We start from the raw sequence: 18128 nt of genomic DNA on the forward strand, positions 1-18128 counted from the left end.
GGATGAGTGGGAGCTATCAGCTAGAAGGGCGTGGAGGTGAGAATCAGTGCTCAGAAGGTGGTAGGGACAGGCAGTGAGCAGAGGGTGGCAGGGACAGGCAAAGAGGTGTTTGCAGAACTGGAGGAGCTGTGGCCTTCAGCCCAGACTCAGAGAGCCAGTCTAGCTGGGGGACAGACAGAGGGACCCAAATGAGGGTGCAGGTCCCTGAAATCCTGACCCAGGCTCTGCCAATGCCTGACTCTGGGCATTGCCTCTGTGAGCCTCAGCCTTCCCTACCTGAGAATGGGGGTGAGAGGATTGACCTCCCTGAGCTGCCACAGGGAATAGGGTGAGAGCAGGGAGGAGCAACCTCCTTAAGCCTCATCTGGGGAATGAGACTTGCTACCTCCCTAAACTGAGCTTCTCCCCATCCTTGTGGGTGCGCAGTGAGGAGCCTTCCAAATAATTCTGAAGGATTCCTGAGGCTGAGGGCTTGGGGAGGGCTGAGCTGCACCTGGTGGGTGTGATGGGAATAGCACAAGTCCTGTCCCCCAGGGCTGTGGATCCTGGGGACACTCTGAACAGAGGAACACTGGCTCATGGACTTTTTTCATTTTCATTCCTTGATGAATATGCATGACATTAAGTATGCATATATTTAATGCGTTCGTTAATTATACACGTGACCTTGGAGCCCCAGCAAGTCAAGAGAATGTGGTGATTTACATGTGATCAAGGTTGTGTACCAAGCAGTTGTCAATCTTAGGAGTAATTTTAAGTGATCTTTATTCATTTTTTTCAAATATTACAAAAGGCGTACTTGCTCATAGGAAACACGCTGACAATACTGAGAAGTGCAAAATCAGATGCACAGCCCACAGCTCTCACCCCACGCCTGGTGACAATGGAGACAAGCTCCGGGAGGGAGGCTCTGCCCCAACTGCTCTCTGCCCTGTCTGCCTTGCAGCAGGACCAGGTCTGCACTGACCACTAGCCTCAGGCCCCTGCACTTTGTTTTCAGAGCAGCTGATCCAGGATGACTGCCCAAGGGAGACAGGTCCATGCTGTTGTCTCTCTGGACACCAGGCAGCCTCGGGAGCTCTCCATGTCCTCCTGGAAGAGGCTTTGGGCTGGCCCCAGACTGGTGGGGCTGCCCAGGAGCCAGGGCCTGCAGATCACAGTGTGCACCTGCATGCACGTGGGTGGGGTGTGGGCAAAGCTGTCCACCTGGCCTGGGGTTAAGGACACTCCTCAGAGTTCCAGGGTCCTCCAGTAACTCTAGCCTAGGGATCAGGAGCAGGCAGGATGTGGGGAGCAGAGAAGGATGCATTACATAGTGTGACAAGGTCGGGAATGTCCCAAGGCTGTTGAGAGGAGGGCGAGGAGGATGTTGAGGTCCATGACCTCACATACTCTTTCTGCTCCTTGCACAGTGAGGCTGATCCTCGAGTGGGGGAAGGAGCAGGGCACCCCCAGCTTGAAGCTTGCAGGCAGGATAACTGGGTTGCCCCCAGCCCCAGAACCTCCATCAGAGCCCAGACAGGAGTAAGGTCCCAGTCTCTGCTTCCATCTGCTCCTCCCTTGCCACGAGGGAAAGCTGGCTGCCTGTGTTTTAGCTCTGGCAGATGGCCGCCCCCCAGGCTCACGGTGGTATAGGGTAGGGCCAGGCCCTGAGGGTGCTGGACAGGATTCTCCCACCTCTCTGGGTTGGACCTCATCCTGCTAGCTGCCTGCGAGCTCCAACCTGGGTTGGGCTGGGCTGGGCTGGACTGGGCCTACTTTGGTGCCAGGGTCCCCGCCTTCTTCCTTCTAGAGTAAGGGGCACCTAGGACCGAGAGGTGAAGTTTGTGCAGGCCAGGATCCCAGGAAGGGAGAAGGGGTGGAGTGCAGACATCACCACTCCCATCTCTTAACCCCTCCGAGAGCTGACTCCCAGAGCCCGCCATGGTTCTCACCTCCTCCCCAAGCCCTGCGAGGGGTGTACAGTTGGAGAGACTGGGGCACAGAGGCTCAGACACTTGCCCAGGCCCCACCCTGCTCTGTGGAAATCAGTGAGGAGGAGGAGCTAGGCAGGATGGAGGATGTGATGGAAGGCTCCTATCCACACCTCCCCATACCTTGCATTTGGGGGGTGATTCAGACACAACTTGGCTGTCCTAGGTCACAGTGTCCTTGCCTATGATAATTCTGTCAATCCCAAATCACAGATGGGACGGTGTGTGCTCAGAGCCCCAGGGCAGCAGCTTCTCAGGATGGGCTGCTCTCCTGGTCTCTGGGTGGCAGTGTGGCTCAGTGGATGCCCCATGGCCATGAAGACAGAGCCAGAATTCTGCCCGTTACCACTCTGAACCTCAGTCTTTTCTAAAACCTGTGCGGGCGAGGTGAGAAGTTAGCATCTGGGGTGGAGTCAGAGGTTGTTGCCTGTGAAGCCTCAAGCCTGGAACCCGGGCCCAGCAAACCCCAGGATGTGGAAGCAAGGGGTGAAACTGGAGCCAGTGAGGACCTCGAGGCTCAGAGACAGAAAGAGCTGTGCCCAGGGCCACCCAGCACTGGCACCTGCAGTGGGACAGAATCTCCCCCACCTAATGGCACTGAGGTCCTAACCCTTTCTGGGTCATGTGCCTCAGAGAAGTAGACACATGCCTTAGGTACTGTCCTTGGGGATACGCAGCTCCATTGAAGGAACCAAGTTGCATCCTTCTAGACAAGAACTGGGTCCCCTGCCATTCATTCTCAAAGAAAGGACATTGTTTTCCCACTTGGGAGGCCCCACATGTCCCCTGTCCCCTAGGTTCTGTTCTAAGTCTGGGTGCTCCTTTTCTAGGGGATGGCTACTACCTGGCCGTGGGCGGGGCTGTGGCCCAGCACAACTGGTCCCACATCACCACAGTGCTACAGGACCAGAAATTCCGGTGTCAGCTCGTGGACAGCTCTGAGGAGCTGGGCATGATCAGCATCCAGGGCCCAGCCAGGTGAGAGAACAGAGGGATGCAAGCCCCTAGGCATACCTGGATGTACATGGGCACACCTGAACACACAGGCACACCTGGACACACCTAAGCTCCCGGCCCTTCAACTGGGCCAATGGAGACAACCACTTACTGGTCCAGAAAGGGCCATCCTGAAGAGTAAGCCACTCTGATAAACCCAGAGATCCATGTGGGATAAACAGTCTTCAAAGCACCTGACTCAGGTAAGCCTGCGACAGAGGAGCAGCGTGATGTTGACAGGGATTCAGCACCTTTGTGTGATGCTCCTTGAGGGTCTCCGGATCACTGATCCAATCTGGGAATAACAGGCCGCCATCCTTAAGTGGGCAGAGCCAGGCTAGGGGTCCACCTGCTTGTATCCTGCTCTGAGAGGCCACCTGTTGCTCTCTATCCACCGGTGACAAGGGCTGGGATGGGCATTCACCTGTTCAGTCATTCTCTAAACCGCATGAGTGAGGAATCAGGACCTGGTGAAGACCTATGGTGCTACTGAGAGTCTTTGGGGGAAGGGATGAGAACGAGGACAATGGAGAAGGACAGGGGAAGGGACCGCGCAGTGTGCTGCTCATAGTGCCAGCTGAGAGCCTGGAGTTTGTCCCCAATCCTGATCCTGGCCTTCGAGAACAATTTTAACCATTGTTCTTTTTTTTTTTTTTAATTGATGAGGAAGCTGAGGCACAGAAAGGCAGACCTTTGTCCAGGGCCACGCAGCTTGTAGGTGCCAGCACTGAAGGGAATGTGGCCCCTTGAGCTCTCTGGCACCCACACCCTCAGCACTGCCTGGTGAACCAGTTAGAAACCCTCAGGAGAAGACACTCCTGGCCCAGCCTTCCCAGGGACTGGACAGCACATCCGAGTGGGAGATGACCCAGGGCTTCCTGCCCAGTCCTGGGCCTTAGGCTGGGTGGAACAGGAGAGAAGTGCCACTTCTAGGAGGCCAGGGATAAAGAGCCACTGCACTTATGAAACTGTCAGAAAGGGGGGCTGAGGTGAGTGTGACGGGGAGAAGCTGTGTCTCCAGCTAGAGGTCCCTGACACAATCACTCTGACAAGCACAGCTGTGACATATAACATCCCTTCTACCCTGTAGACCCTGCTGGATCTGTTTTCCCTGGTGACTTTAGCCAAAGTCCTGGTCTTGCCCCCTCCCCCACACCGAGCGGGAGATTGACCCTAGGTGAGCTAACGAGTAGACTGAGTCAGTCAAGAACTTTAACATGGTTGGGCTTCTGCCACGTGTTTGACTGGGGCTGCCCATGAAAACCAACGTCTGTTGAGCCATTTGGGCAAGCGGGAGGAAATGAGAAATTCAACCTTGGAGCTCTCTGGAGGGTCAGTGTTCCTGACAGAGGAGACAGCTGGTGCAAAGGGCCTATGGCAGACAAGTGCCTGGTGTGTATGAGGAAACACATAGGGCCAGGATGGAGCAGGGCAGTAGGAAGTGTGCTTGAGGAGCAGTAGGGAGACATCCTGTGGGCCCAGAGGCTGCTCCTGCAGAAAAGGAACACAATCTAACTGGAGCTTTCGTGCTGTCGCTGATGCTGGGCCAGGGCAGGAGGCCAGCAGGTGCTTGAGGGCCTCAGGCCAGGTGAAGCGGGATTCCCAAGTTGAGGGATGAGCTGAACCCTTGTGGCTCCCGTGAGTCTGGTAGTGTGGTGCTTCCTGTGGTCTTGGTGAGCATGGCTCTGAGGGACAGCTGGAGAGGCAGGAGGGAGGAGAAGAGGGAGATGTGGCCAGCACATTTTCATGCGACAAGGACCAGAGATGACTCTGGTGATGAGAGGGGCAGGGATGTGGACTTAGGGAGATTGCTCAGACAGCACGCACAGCCAGCACTGGTCACAATGGCGGTACTGTGGGAGTGTCTTCCATAGTACCACATGTCAGGATAAAGAGTGGGGTCCACCTGTTGAGCTGGAGGAGCCTCTGCTTCATGGCCATGGCGACCTTGAACAGGAATGGGGCTATTTTTAGAGTTGGGGAGGCAGGTGCGCAAGAAGGGAGGGATGGTGCCAGGTAGATCGAGGAGAGGTCTGGGGGCCGGCCAGCCTCATATGCCCTGCGGACTTCGGGAAGAGCTTCACTTCCTGGTACTCTCCTAATGTTCTCCTCCAGCATGTCAAGTTTACCACGAGAACAATGTCACCTCCACAGATGGGCTAAGCCGGCAGAGTCATGCGGGAAGCACTTAGCACAGCACCTGGGCCAGGGGAGGTGCCATGTGAACAGCTGCCCGGCAGAACTTTCTGAAAAAGTCATCCCTGAGCTGGCCAGGAGGACAGCTGCTAAGCTGTATGTGACTTTCAGCCCTTGAAATGTGGCTACTGCACTGGATTTTTAATTCTAATGAGTTTTGTTCAAACAGCCTCGCCTGGCTGGTGGGGACCGTGCTGTACAGTGCAGAAATGGAAGGACACTGTTGCAATGGTGCACATCAGGTGCTCAGCCCACTCTTTCATGCTGCTTTCTCACAGTGGCTCTGGGAGGGACATCTCTGTCCCCTTTTAGCAGATAGGGGTGAGGCTGGTGGGGTTGGAGGTACATGAGGGGCTGAGACTTTTGGGAAGCCCATGTTCTCCAGTCTCCTCTCCTCCATGGACATGGACCCTGTGGCTGGGAGTGCCTGGCATCGTTGAGACCACAGCCTGAGCTAAAGTCCCTCACCACCACTCCCACTGAAGAGGGCAGCTCCAGCCTCCATCCCTGTGGGAAACACCCAGGAGCAGCCCCTGCCTCCCTCCTGTGTGGCTCCCTCAGGGCTGCAGAGAGGCAGCTGGAGTCAAGATGCTCTCCGGGCAGTACCACGTGGGGACCAGGGTTACATAAGGATCTTGGCTGAGACTTCACCATGGCTGAGCACCTCAGGCGGGCGTGGGTGGCAGCTCCCGGCACTGGGAGAGAGGATTAGGGTCGGCAGTGTTTCTGAGAGCAGCCACCTGACAGCCCCAGCACCCGCTGGATTCCCTGATGGGCGGAGGTGGAGGGGCCCTCTCCTGTCAAGGAGGAACGTGCCCTGCTATATCAAGCCCCTTGTTCTCAATCTGTCCTATTCACCAACTGCCCTCTCTGTCGGGATGCAGGACCCTGTTGGCACAAAGTGGCCAGGATTAGTGGGGCGCAGTGGGAGAGACTCCTGGTAGGAGACAGTCAGACCCTGAGTAAGGGACACCTGACCCAAACTCAGTGAGTCTGGAGTGCTATCTGGAGATGACAGTTAAGCCAAGAGCTGAAGGGTGATGAAAGACTAAGTGAGGACAGGGAGCCTGGTGAGACCGTGGGAAGGCACAGAAGGGTTCCCAGGAGAGGCTGGGGTGTGGTCCCAGCGAGGTCTTGGGTTATCAGTAGCAGGAGTGCCAGGAGCACAGAGTGGAGCTCAGAGAAGCAGACACATGTGACAATATGCACCAGCTGTTCAGGACAGGATGCGCCCAGAGCTCCAGAGATATTCCAGCCTGGGCATGGCCCCGCTCTCGGGGAGGTGACAGTCTATCACAAGGATGGGGTGGCTGAGCGAGCTGTGTACCTCCTCAGCATGGGGAGGTGCCTGATTGGAGAATGTGGGGGTGCAGAGGAGGGCCACATCAGGGGAGTGCTCCCACTGGGGCTGGGACCTGGGCACCCAGCTGCTGCTTGGGCAAGCCACCTTACTTTTGTTACTTTTTTCAGTTTACCCTCCTGAGACAGAGCTTGCCCCAGTCTGCTCTCCTGGGTTCCACCAGTCCCTGGCATTAGGAAGGTGGCCTTCTCACCTGGTGGTATTTGTGGTGTGTACCCATCATGGTGTGTTTGTGTGAAGACCATGTTTACTGTTGTCTGCCATATGAGGGTAGACACTGTCCTGTTCGCTGCCACCCCACTGCCCTCCTGGCCCCACAAGTGCTCAGAAAGCCCCTCTGGCTCATACTGATCCCCACTGTCCTTGCAGCCGGGCCATTCTCCAGGAGGTGGTGGACTCTGACCTGAGCGACGAGGCCTTCCCCTTCTCCACCCACCAGCTGGTGAGAGTCGCTGGGCACCTGGTAGGTACCAGTGGCTAGTGGCTACCAGGGTGTGGGTGGCAGCAGCTTGTGGCAAGGGAACAAACCAGGGCTGGGACCTGGGAGCCTGGCGCCTTAGGCCAGTCCCTCTACCTCCCTGGGCCTCAGTTCCCAACTGTGAGTCAGTGACCATGAGGACCACAGCTCACCTACAAGCTGTTGGAAGCTTGGTTATTGGAAGGGGATCAAAGTCTCGGCATTGCTTGTCTTCCATCTGGTGCCTGGCACTTGCTGGAACTCCTTCCAGGGGACCTCACTGTCTACACAGCTACCTTGTGTGCCCTCCTCAAAGACATAGGTTTGCTCTCCTGTCAGGTGACTGTTACTTCCTTTGCCTCCCTGGAAATGACAGGGCCTAGGAACATCTGCTGTACAGATTCCCATGTCCTCTGGGGAGGCAGCTCTTCCTCCTCAGCATCCCTCCCCCATTACCCATGGGAGGAGGGAGGAGCTGCTCAGGCCAGAGCAGGGCCTGACCTTCAGAGAACTGTACCCACCAGCTCCCAGAAGGCCAAGACACGATAGCTGAAGCTCAACTCTTCTGAGATGGTGGCCAGGGTCACCGCTGGGGCTCCAGTAGACCTCAGGGGGCACCTTCAGGGACCCTGGGTCAGGCTCTGGGCCAGAACCCTCTCTGGACCTTGTTCTCCTTGCTGAAAAATAGGAATTGTGATTTCCACTTTGACTTTCAGGCTGAGGTGAGAGGCTGACAGGGCTCCCTCCCCATGCACTGGCCACTGTTTTCTGTATCTCACACACACATGCAAGTGTCACCACGATGTCCTGGCCACAGTGGGGAGGGTTCCATTGCAAGCCTCCCAGCCTCAGCACTCTCGACATTTCAGAACGGATACTCTGTGCTGAGGGCCATCCTGGTCACTGCGGGGGGTTTGGCAGCCTCCCTGGCCTCTGTCCCAGAGACACCAGCAGCACCCCATTTGTGATAATCCAAAACGTGTGCAGTCTTGTTCTTGAGTCTGCCCCGGGGCAGACTCACCCGCTGAGGGCTTGGCTGTATGATTTCCTGCTGATCGGGCGGTGTGTGAGCCATGCTGCCGGAAGGGATCCCAGGCGTGCAGAGCCTTCCAGAGCTTAGGAAGTGGGAATACGGCCTTGATGAGCTCTGAGAGGCTTGGACGGGCTGCCCTGGCCACCCAGTTAATGAGACCCAAACACACAAATCTGTGTCAATAACACTGGTGTGGCCTTAGGGAGAGGACAGGGTGGCCGGCCTGGGTTTTAGGGGGGAAATACTCAGGAATGTTGGTGGGGAGTGAGATCCTGGCCTGCAGAGTGGCCTGAGGCCTCCAGGGGCGAAGCTGGGTCCTGTTAGCAAATAAACAACGTGGCGATGACTGCTGGGGAGGAGACTGCCAGAGAGAAAAAGAGATAAAGGAACTTTGTGGGCTCCAGTCCCACCTCCCCTCTCCAGAGGCTGCTCTGGGGGTCAGGACGCCAGGGTGTCTCTGTCTAGCTTGCTTCCTGCCTCCTTAGTGCAAAGCTGCTTGCTGGGACCAGAGAGGGCGGGTACTCTGGGAGAGTAGCACAGCTCTACCCTAAACTAGGTAGCACCCTGACCTCTGGACTGTAGCTTGGGTGACATTTGTGACATGGATTCACCATCTGGTATCCAGCTTTGTCTGGGGCTGGGTTCAGATGTACAGAGAGCAGTGTGTCTCTCTCCTTGTGCTGAGGCTTGGCGTAGTCTCAGCCTGTGTGTGGTTCAGATGTTTGGGGAGTTGGGGAAGGAGGAGACCAGGTGGGAACATGTCCTCTCCCATCCAAAACCCAGTGCCCCTCCTCCCACCAGCAGGGCTGCTCCAAAAAGGTCACTTGGGACATGCAGCTCCAGCTGCCTTCCCTCCCACGAGGGCCCTGTCCTGGCCCTGGCTGCCTCTCCAGCCTGGCTGGACTGACTGACTGCCTTCACCTGGGGCCCAGGATCCAGGCCAAGGCCTGGGCTGAGCTGACACAGAACCCATACTGCCCAGGGTCACAGGAGGGCCTAGCCGGAGGTGGGTGTCGGAGGACACCCACAGCAGTTGCCTCTCCTCACTGTCCTCTCTGCTGCTAGCTAACGATGGTGTAAAATATTCAAATAATACTGATCACTGTTCCCAACCATCACTGTGTGGCAGGGGCCGTGCAAGACCTGGGGCAGACTTCACTTCTGCAAAACCACTTGGGTATGACCTGGACCTCACCGGGCCTTCCTTCTCTCAGCCCTGGAATGGGATTATAGGTCTTTATGCAGATCTGGAGACACATGGCATAAGGCTCGCCTGCCACATCTGACAAAGACATAGCGTTTGTCACCATAGTCTTGGGAATGTTTATAAAATATGAACAAGTTTGTGAAAACCCCTCTCATCCCAGTCCCAGAGAAAGCTTGTCAGATGTTGGTGTGTTTCTTCTAAGTACACCTCCGTCATCTATGTCTGTCTGTTTTTAACCGAGTTGGGATCCTTTGTGTATGGTCAGTGTGTCACTTTGTTCTCTAGTCACTGTTTTCTTGTTCCTTTCAACATGCTCTGAGAGCCCGCTAAAGACTTGTGTGTCCCTTCCAATGTGTAAGCAGTACGCGTGCCTTACTGTGTTGAGTTAGTTCCTTCTGTTTGGAAATGGCCCAGTGAGGAATGTCCTCGCACACCATCTTCTTCTGATGCTCAGATCGTTGACTTGAGACAGGACTGACAGGAGCCTAGAACTGGGCCCACTGAGTCAGAGGTGCTGCCTACTCATTTGGTGGTGAATTCTGGGCTGAACCCCTTCCCATGCTCAGGCTATCTTAGCTCTAGCGTGGGGAGAAGACAGCACTCTCTAAGCCAGAGCCCCTATTGGATCTGGGGGCGGGGGTTGCCAGACCAGTCTCCTGTGGGGGCTATGGATGAGTGGGGAACTCACAACCCCAGGTAAGGCAAAATCCCAAGAGGTGCCTGGATCTATGGGGGCACATCCAGACCTGGGGGGGATTCTGAGCCCCATTTCACCTGCCTAGTGACAATGAGGCTATCGAGCCTGTCTATATGATCAAGGCCAAACTATTAGGATCCAAGTGGAGCTGGATTGGGGTGGGGCCCATGGTAGTTATACCTCCTGGTTCCATCTGTGCATGTGGCACCACTGTAGACTTTCAGTGAGTTCTGGCATTTCATTGTTTTCTTCTGGTGCCAGGGTCAAACCCAGGGCCTTGCACGTGCTAGGCAAGTGCTCTACTGAGCTACGCCCTTAGCGATGGTGTTTCACTCTGAACCTAAGGATCAGTTCCCAATAGCAGCTTCCTTCCTCCTCTACCTCTCTCAATGAATTTCAGATACATTGGTCAGGAGCAGCTTGCACTGATGCCAGCCAGACCCGGAGCCCAGGTAGCAAGTACAGCCCCTGCCCTCCAGGAACTCTCCTCCTGTCAGATGGGGCCAGAGGGACCTGCAGACACAGCCCCGGGCATCAGGGAGGGGCCACCATTGGAGAGGAGCTGACACGGAATGAGAGTCCACAGGAGACCCTCACAGGAGGGAGAATTGGGTCCTATAGAAGGACAGAGTGGGCACTAGTGTCTTCAGCCCCTCAATATGGAGGCCATGCCATGGGGAGGTAGGTACCGGCCTGAGGACTGCCTGTCGGCAGTGGTGAACCAGGGCACTAAAGCAGCTATCCTGGACCCTGCCCCATCCTGTTATCCCTCCCAGCATGCCACCCTGTCGTCCAGGGCCCACTGCAAGGTCTCCTGCCTTCTGCACAGCGTGAGAGGAACAGATGCTGTCGGGTGGCAGGAGACACTGTTGTCTCCCCAGCTTGGCCAGAAGCTCACCCTATTGTCACACCCCTGCTAACAGGCAGTACCTGGGTCTTGCTCCTGTCAGAGCATGTGACCAGAGCAGTATGAGGCCCCTTGTGTTGTGGAAATCTCAAGGTCTGGCCCAAAATGCAGCCACACCAGCTTCTTGTCCCTTTTCTTCTGGTTCTCCCTGTGCCCTTGGAGGTCACAGCTACCCATAGGCAGACTCCTGAGGACAGGACTTGCCTGGTGGCCAGTGAGCCCAGCTCTTGAGGCATGAGGCCTGGGGGAGTCCAGTTTGGGCTGCAGCTGGAGTCTTGTAAGATGGTGCCCGGCCAGGGAATCCTATCCCCAGTGACCGCTGCCTTTTTCCTGAGAGGACCTGAGGGAGATATGGGTGAAATAGAACAAGATTTAGTCCCTTGATGTACATTTTGTGATTTTAATGGACCTAAAGGCTGTCCCTCAAAGTAACCCAGACCACATACATGCCCCAGGGGGTCTGCGTCTGGAATATAGAGGCCTCCTATTCTCTGGCTAGCAGGAAGGGTGACCATTCAGCTGTCGGCAGGACTTCAGGCTACAGAACTGGGCTGGCCACTGCCCTGGCTCTGTGGCCCACAGAGCACAGTCACAGACGTTCATGGAGACCAAAGCCTCTGCAGTACCCCAGACTCAGAGAAGTGGGAGCCAGATGCCTGACTTCCAGTTCTGCCTGGCATCTGATTCTGTGGGATGCCTTCCCGGCCTCTGTGTCCCCATCTGTTGCACAAAGTCTAGACGAGGTCTAAAATCTTTTCTGGGCCATCCACACTATGTCCAGACACGGAATCCTTTCAGAACCCAGGGGGAATTTCATATTCCTCTAAATAATATCTTATGCTGGCTTTAAAATGTGTTGACGAACTGTTGGTCAATGAGCAGGGGCTCAGGGACCAGAGCATGGAGCCAGGCCAACTATTTATAGGAGCTCAATTGGCTTCCAGCCAGACAGCTGTGGGAGAGGAACGTGTGCGCCTGCGTAGTCAGCACAGTCTCCTGGTTGAGCAGAGACGTGAGGAACGATGAGGTTGAGAGCCAAGGACTGCAGACTCAGGCCAGTGGGCCATAGCCACCAACCCCCACTCGTGACAGGACTTGTTCAGTGATGCCCACTGAGCCTCATTGCCGTTTTGCAGTAGGATTTCTCTGATGTGCTTGGGTTGTGCCAGGCATCCACTATCCTTGCATTCTTAGAGGAAGAAGGGAGGCTGGGAGAAGTTATTGTCCACCCAGCAGCCAGCAGACCAGCTGTCCTTGCTCCCCAAATATTTGTCTCAAGGCCAGAGAGATTCCCAGTGGAGAAGTGCTTTCCCGGCGTGTCTCCTGGAGCTCAGCTCAGCTAGTACTGGACCAGACACGGTGTTCCCAGCACCTCGACTGAGGACAAACCCCCTCTCCTCACCAGCTGAGGACAGCCTCACCACCCCCTCACTGAGGACAGCCCCTTTCAGCAAAGCAGCCGGTAGGCGGGAAGCCATCATGAGGCATGGTCATAAAGCAATTTTCTTCTGAAAATTAATTTCAAATCTAAAGGAAATTTGTTTTCTTTTCCTGATGGTGAGAAGTCCTAGCGTGGCACCATTAGGACTCGATTAGTTCAGGATGGAGCATCCTTGCACCCGTACACATTAGATAAACCATGACCTGCCAGCCAGAGAATCTGAGGCATTTATAGGGCACACACCTGCCAATTGGGTTGTAGCTGCTGCCTAAAAACTCACTTTGCCAGACCTGCACAAATTTGCTGAGGGAGGCCTTAGATAGCCCCAGGATGTCACAAGCCAGTTCCAAGATATAGCCGAGAGAGACACAGTGGGCGCAGCCTGGGGCAGTCTGAAGTCTGCCTGCCATGAAAGTGTAAGATCAAGACCTGCTGGAATGAGGTTGTTTGGGGTCATCCCACATAACCCTCTGTGTGTGCTGAGGGTGGGGACTCATCTGTGTGCTGTGCATCCTTTTTCTCCAAGTTCCTGCAGCCCGTTTGCTGGCTGTGGGTGCAGACAGACAACCTGGGTGGTGATTTGGGGCTTTATCAGTTGCCTCTTTCCTCTGAGGATCATTGACAGATCCAGCTTGCTTGAGGGTAGGGGATGGACCCTGAAGTCAACAAGTCCTGGAGAGACTTCAGATCCTCAAGCAGGGTCAAGTGTGTGAAGTGTGATTTGAACAGCACACGTTTTATTTATTCTTAGAAAATGAACTATCCCCACAATCACCATCACTATCACCACTGCCATCACTGACCATCACTGTCACCACCACAAGCATCATAACCACCACCATCACCACCATCATCTTTACCGGTACCGTATTACCACCACACCCATGTCACCATCACTAGAATCACTACCATGCTTACTTCCCTCTCTACTAACCTTCAAACCAGACAATTGGGGGCACTTGGGTACTCCCCCAATAGTGATGTTTTTAGAATCAAGAGTGCCTTGGGCCAGGTGCCGGTGGCTCACGCCTATAATCCTAGCTACTCAAGAGGCAGAGATCAGGAGGATTGCAGTTCAAAGCCAGCCCAGGCAAATAGTTCACAAGACTCTATCAAAAAGAGTACATTCCTGGTGGAGTGGCTCAGGGTGTAGGCCCTGAGTTCAAACCCCAGTACTACAAAAAAAAAAAATGCCTCAGGAGTCTCCAGAGTGCTTAAAACCAAAACTCCTCCCTCCTGTTGGCAATTTGCTTCCCTCTCCATGGGCTTGGGACCCCAGGCTCTGCAGAAAGCTACACATGTTCTAGACTCTGCCCTCCTCCCTTCTGGGCCCCTGGGATCCTCATTTATTTAAGGGATGACTGAAGTAGAGAATGGTGTGTTGGAAATGTGTGAGACTGCCATGAGCTAATGTGATCTAAAAGGGCGGTGCAGGTGGAGTCCCCACGCCATGTTTACACACACTGGCTGGCTCTGATGCTACACGTGTTTGGGGCATCCCCCAGGAGTGGCTCAGTCTCCCCTGCCCTGGGCACCAGCTCAGCCTTGGAGCTGGGGCCAAGGTTGTGTGGAGATGGTCTTGGCACCGTTGTTGAAGATGAGGGTTTATTTCTGGACTCTATTCTATCCCATTTGTGTAGTTGTCTGCCTTTATGACAGCACCACACTGTCTTGATTACTGAAGCTGAGTCATAATATGGTTTGAAATCAGGAAGAGTTGAATCCTCCAACTAAGTTCTTTTTCAAAACTGATTTGACTATTGGGGTCCTTTGAGAGTCCATATGAATTTTAGGGTGATTTCTTCTATTTCTGCAAAATAAATACCATTGAGACGTTGATAGGGGTTGCATTCACCCTATAGGTCACCTTGGGCAATGTGGACATCTTAGAGTACTAGATCTTCCAACCTATGAGCGTGGAATGTCTTTGAATTCACTGTGTCTAATTTCTTAATCAACTTCTTGATTAGCTATATTCCTAGATATTTTATTCATCTTGGTGCTGTTGTAAATAGAATTGTTTTAATTCCCTTCTTTGGATTGTTCATTGCTAGTGTGTAGAAACCCATCTGATTTTTGTGTGTTGGCTTTATATCCTAAAACTGCTGAATTCACTTTTTCTTTAGGGCAAGGAAAGGGTTTAAACAAGATCTGGCTGAAGGGTCTTCCTGCTGATCTTCCACCATTTTGACTCCACTGCCAGGGTCTCCATCTTGTAAGGGGCTCCACTTTCTTTTGGGCCTTTTAAAGCCCACCTGAGCCAATATTTCCTGCAGGTAACTATGTGCCAGGCAGAGTGCTTTCTGTAGCCTGCTGCATGTGAGCCTGTCCTCAACCTATTGTCTTGAGAAGTCAGGCCACCTCCCCAAGGCCGAGTGAGGCCAGTGAGTGGGAGGCTGGGAGATGTGCTCCCACCCAAGTCTGAGTTCTGGATGTCTTCATTCGCTGCCTTCTCCGTCCTTATGCAACCCCACTTGGAAGAAATGAGGCCCTCATTTGATCCACTGTTTCAGGGGAGAAAAATGCAAACTGTCTGGAGGACAGTGGTCTTCCCAGTAGGAGAACATGTGGCTATCCCCACACTCCTTTCCCTCACTTTGCAGGGAGACAGAGGACCATGGGTGATAACCTTCCTTTGTCTAGGAGTTTTTCTCGAGCACCTGCCATAGGCCAGCTGGTCACAGGGTACAATGGGGACCAGGTGCAGCTGCCTTGGACCTCCCTGAGCTGCTGAGAGCTGGGAAGGAATGGGAGAGGTCAGGCACCTGTGAACTCTGCCCCACTCGCCCACTTGGCTGGGTGAAGAGTGTGTGAACAGGGATCCACAGCTGAGGGGCTGTTAGTAGGTGCACTTTCAAAATGATTTTTTTCCTGCTTCAAAATAAGACTGGCTTTGAGCCCCAAGTCCTCTGTGGACTGTCTAAAATTAGAACCCTGTTGACAAGGCCATCTTTGTCAGGGGCCTACATCCTGTACCAGGGAGGCAGGGAGATGTCAACAGTACAGTTTCTGTGTCAGTTTTGAGTGTTTTGAGAGGTCCTGGAAAATGGTAACTCAGAGCAAATTTGTGTGGTTTCAAAAGAATCCCATCCATCGGTGGCAGTGCGATTAAAGTGTTAAGTTCATAAAGAGCTAGAGTTGGTTGGCTGGCCAAGCAGTTGGGCCCTGCATAGGCTTTTTGGCCTTTCAGTCCAAGCAGGACCAGACCAGCTCCTTGCTTCTCTGCCCTTCTAAGATGTGCTGACCTCCATGTGCCTTTGGTGAGCTGGGTGTTGGTCCAGAGCTGGATGATCAGGCCTTACCCATGGAGAAACTGTGGAGTCAAGGTCTTGCCTAAAGGTTGGGAAGTGGGCACGAGTTGCCAGGTGTGTTACAATTTCACATGTGCCAAAACCAAACTCCTGGAAAAGTCATGTCCTTCTGCACAAGGAGTCCCCGATGCTGCTGTGGCTCCCATAGTGTGTGGGTGTGTGGGATATACCCTCTCAGAACCTTAGCTGTACCCAGTGGGGCTGGCTGCACCTCTTGGTACCTCTGTCTCTGCATGAGCTCCTGGACACTACTCATGGTGGTCCCCACCAGCACATGGGCTATGAAGGGTGAAAATGTACATGAGAGGCTTTGCCCAGGGATAGGCAATGAGTGGCACTTTCCTTTCCATGGGGTTTGGGCCCAGTCCCTGGCACCCAGCTCTTGTGCAAGTGCTAAATAGTCATGACTCACACCAAGGCCTTAGGGCTTCGGTCTCCTGCCTCCTGTACCACCAGCCTCTACTGCTCTGCCTGGCACCATCCCCGCCCTCGACCGGGAAGGGCCACCTGCAAGCTTAGCCTTTGAGCCCAGGCTGGCTCTCCTGGGCAAGGTCCTTGCCTCCCAGCATTTTGCCACTCAGAGCTTGGTTGTGCTTTTTGCCAATCCTTCTGGACCTTAGTCCTGGGGGCAGTGGCTGTACCTGTCTTCAGACCCCAGCACCTGGCCTAAGCTGACCACACTAGTGAGCAATCGACTTCTCGAATGAAGGACTTGGTGCTCAGTCGCCTCCCCTTTCAATTCCTTGGACCCCACTCAGTGTGCCAGTATGAGTTGTGCCACTGACTTCCCACCCACTCCCCGTGGACTAGGCTTAGGGCTTCATAAAACAACAGAACCAAGGCTCCTCACCCCACTTTACGGACAAGGAAATTGAGGCCAAAGGGAGGTCAAGAGGCTTGCCGAAGGACATGCATGGTGCTAGCTCAGTCACTTAGAAGGTCTGAAGTCTGGGGACCCCTTTCTTTGCCTTAAAGATTTCCAGAGCATCTCATGTGAACTCACTTTGGAAGACCCTATTTCTTGGTTGCAATTTGGCTAGGCTGGCTGATAGGAACAGTAGCAGGAGAAGCAGACCCTAGTAAGTGGTGGCCTGTCCCTAGACCTTAGTGATCTGAGCCAGCTTGTCTAAGCCCTGGCTTCATCTTCCCAGGTTCGGGCCATAAGGCTGTCCTTTGTGGGAGAGCTGGGCTGGGAGTTGCACATACCCCGGGCATCCTGCGTGCCTGTGTACCGGGCTGTGATGACTGCAGGTGCCAAGCACGGCCTTGTCAACGCAGGGTACCGCGCCATTGACTCACTGAGCATCGAGAAAGGTGAGTACAGGGTCATGTCCAGGTACCTGGGATGCAGAGAAGTTATTGCAGGCTTCCTGCTTTTCACACCACTGTCTCCTTTCTCTCAGCATTATTTTCTTAAACTCTGTTCAATGACCACACCTGCCCACACCTGGACTCAGGTGGAGCTCTGCCCAGTGTACTGAGGGAGCAAGGCCAGGGTAGGATTTGAGAGAGACTTGGGGCATTTTCCCCCTGGTGCTAGGGCTTGAGCCCGTGGTCTGGTTTATGCTACATGGGTGTTCTACCTCTGAGCCTCACCCTCAACCCTTCCCTGAGAGGTAAAGAGCCAGAACAGAAGGGGCACTGGGTAGACACACTCACAACCCACAAGGATGACAAGGCTCTCCCTTTGGGCTGCCCCAGCCCCCTTCCCAGGTCCATCCCAGTTCCACCAGAATGGTGGAGCAGGGCTGGAATGCTTAGCTCTTGGGAGCTCACTCAAGGGAACCTTCTGGAAAAGAAGTTGGTGGGCAGCTGGAGGCTGTGCTAGAGGGAGGTGGGTTTAAGCAGCATCCATGTGGCTTGTCCCACACCACAGCTGGGCACTGACCCCATGGCCTGTCCCTCACAGGTTACCGGCACTGGCACGCAGACCTGCGACCTGATGACAGTCCCCTGGAGGCAGGCTTGGCCTTCACCTGCAAGCTGAAGTCCACCGTGCCCTTTCTGGGCCGTGAAGCTCTGGAGAAGCAGCGAGATGCAGGCCTCCGCCGGCGCCTTGTGTGCCTCACCGTGGAGGAGTGAGCACCTGATCCTGGTGGGCCCTGATGTCCCCGTCCAAAACCCCTGGTGCTGACAGCTCCTGTCTCCCAGAATGCACACAATAGCTGTCACAGATGGGGACACTAAGGCCGAGGAAGCACGTACCTGGCTGAGTCCTGCACTGGGGAAGGCAGAGCTGGTACACAAACCAGGCCAGTCACCACAAACTCAGACACCTCCAGGGCCAGGCAGGGACAGGACTGTGGGGTGGGGAGAGTGGGTGAGGGTAAGCAGGGTCCGGGTACACTGGGAGGCCCACTTCCCTCACGTGAAGATTTTAGATGAGGAAGGAGCTACCGGGCCAAGCCTCTGGGTGGGTGGAGCCAGGCCCAGGGTATGGGAAGTGGGGGAACCTTGTCTTGGACCTTCTTCCAGTCACTGTGCTGCCACTTCCCCACCTGTTCCAGTTAAATCCTCTTCATGGTTCAGTGATGGGGTGAGAGGGACCAG

At 54.6% G+C, this 18128-nt stretch overlaps 1 protein-coding gene across 3 annotated transcripts in view; it reads left to right on the top strand.

Moving 5' to 3' along the window:
- Window positions 1-18128, top strand: part of Sardh (sarcosine dehydrogenase) — a 56208-nt gene that overhangs the window by 33301 nt on the left and 4779 nt on the right. For all 3 annotated transcript variants that reach the window (XM_074052873.1, XM_074052872.1, XM_074052874.1), the window contains 4 exons: window positions 2804-2951; window positions 6895-6988; window positions 16730-16892; window positions 17488-17656. In XM_074052873.1, coding sequence (XP_073908974.1) covers window positions 2804-2951; window positions 6895-6988; window positions 16730-16892; window positions 17488-17656 — 574 coding nt within the window. The remainder of the gene's footprint in view (window positions 1-2803; window positions 2952-6894; window positions 6989-16729; window positions 16893-17487; window positions 17657-18128) is intronic.

Source organism: Castor canadensis, chromosome 13 (genome assembly GCF_047511655.1).
Source record: "Castor canadensis chromosome 13, mCasCan1.hap1v2, whole genome shotgun sequence".
Lineage (NCBI taxonomy): Eukaryota > Metazoa > Chordata > Mammalia > Rodentia > Castoridae > Castor > Castor canadensis.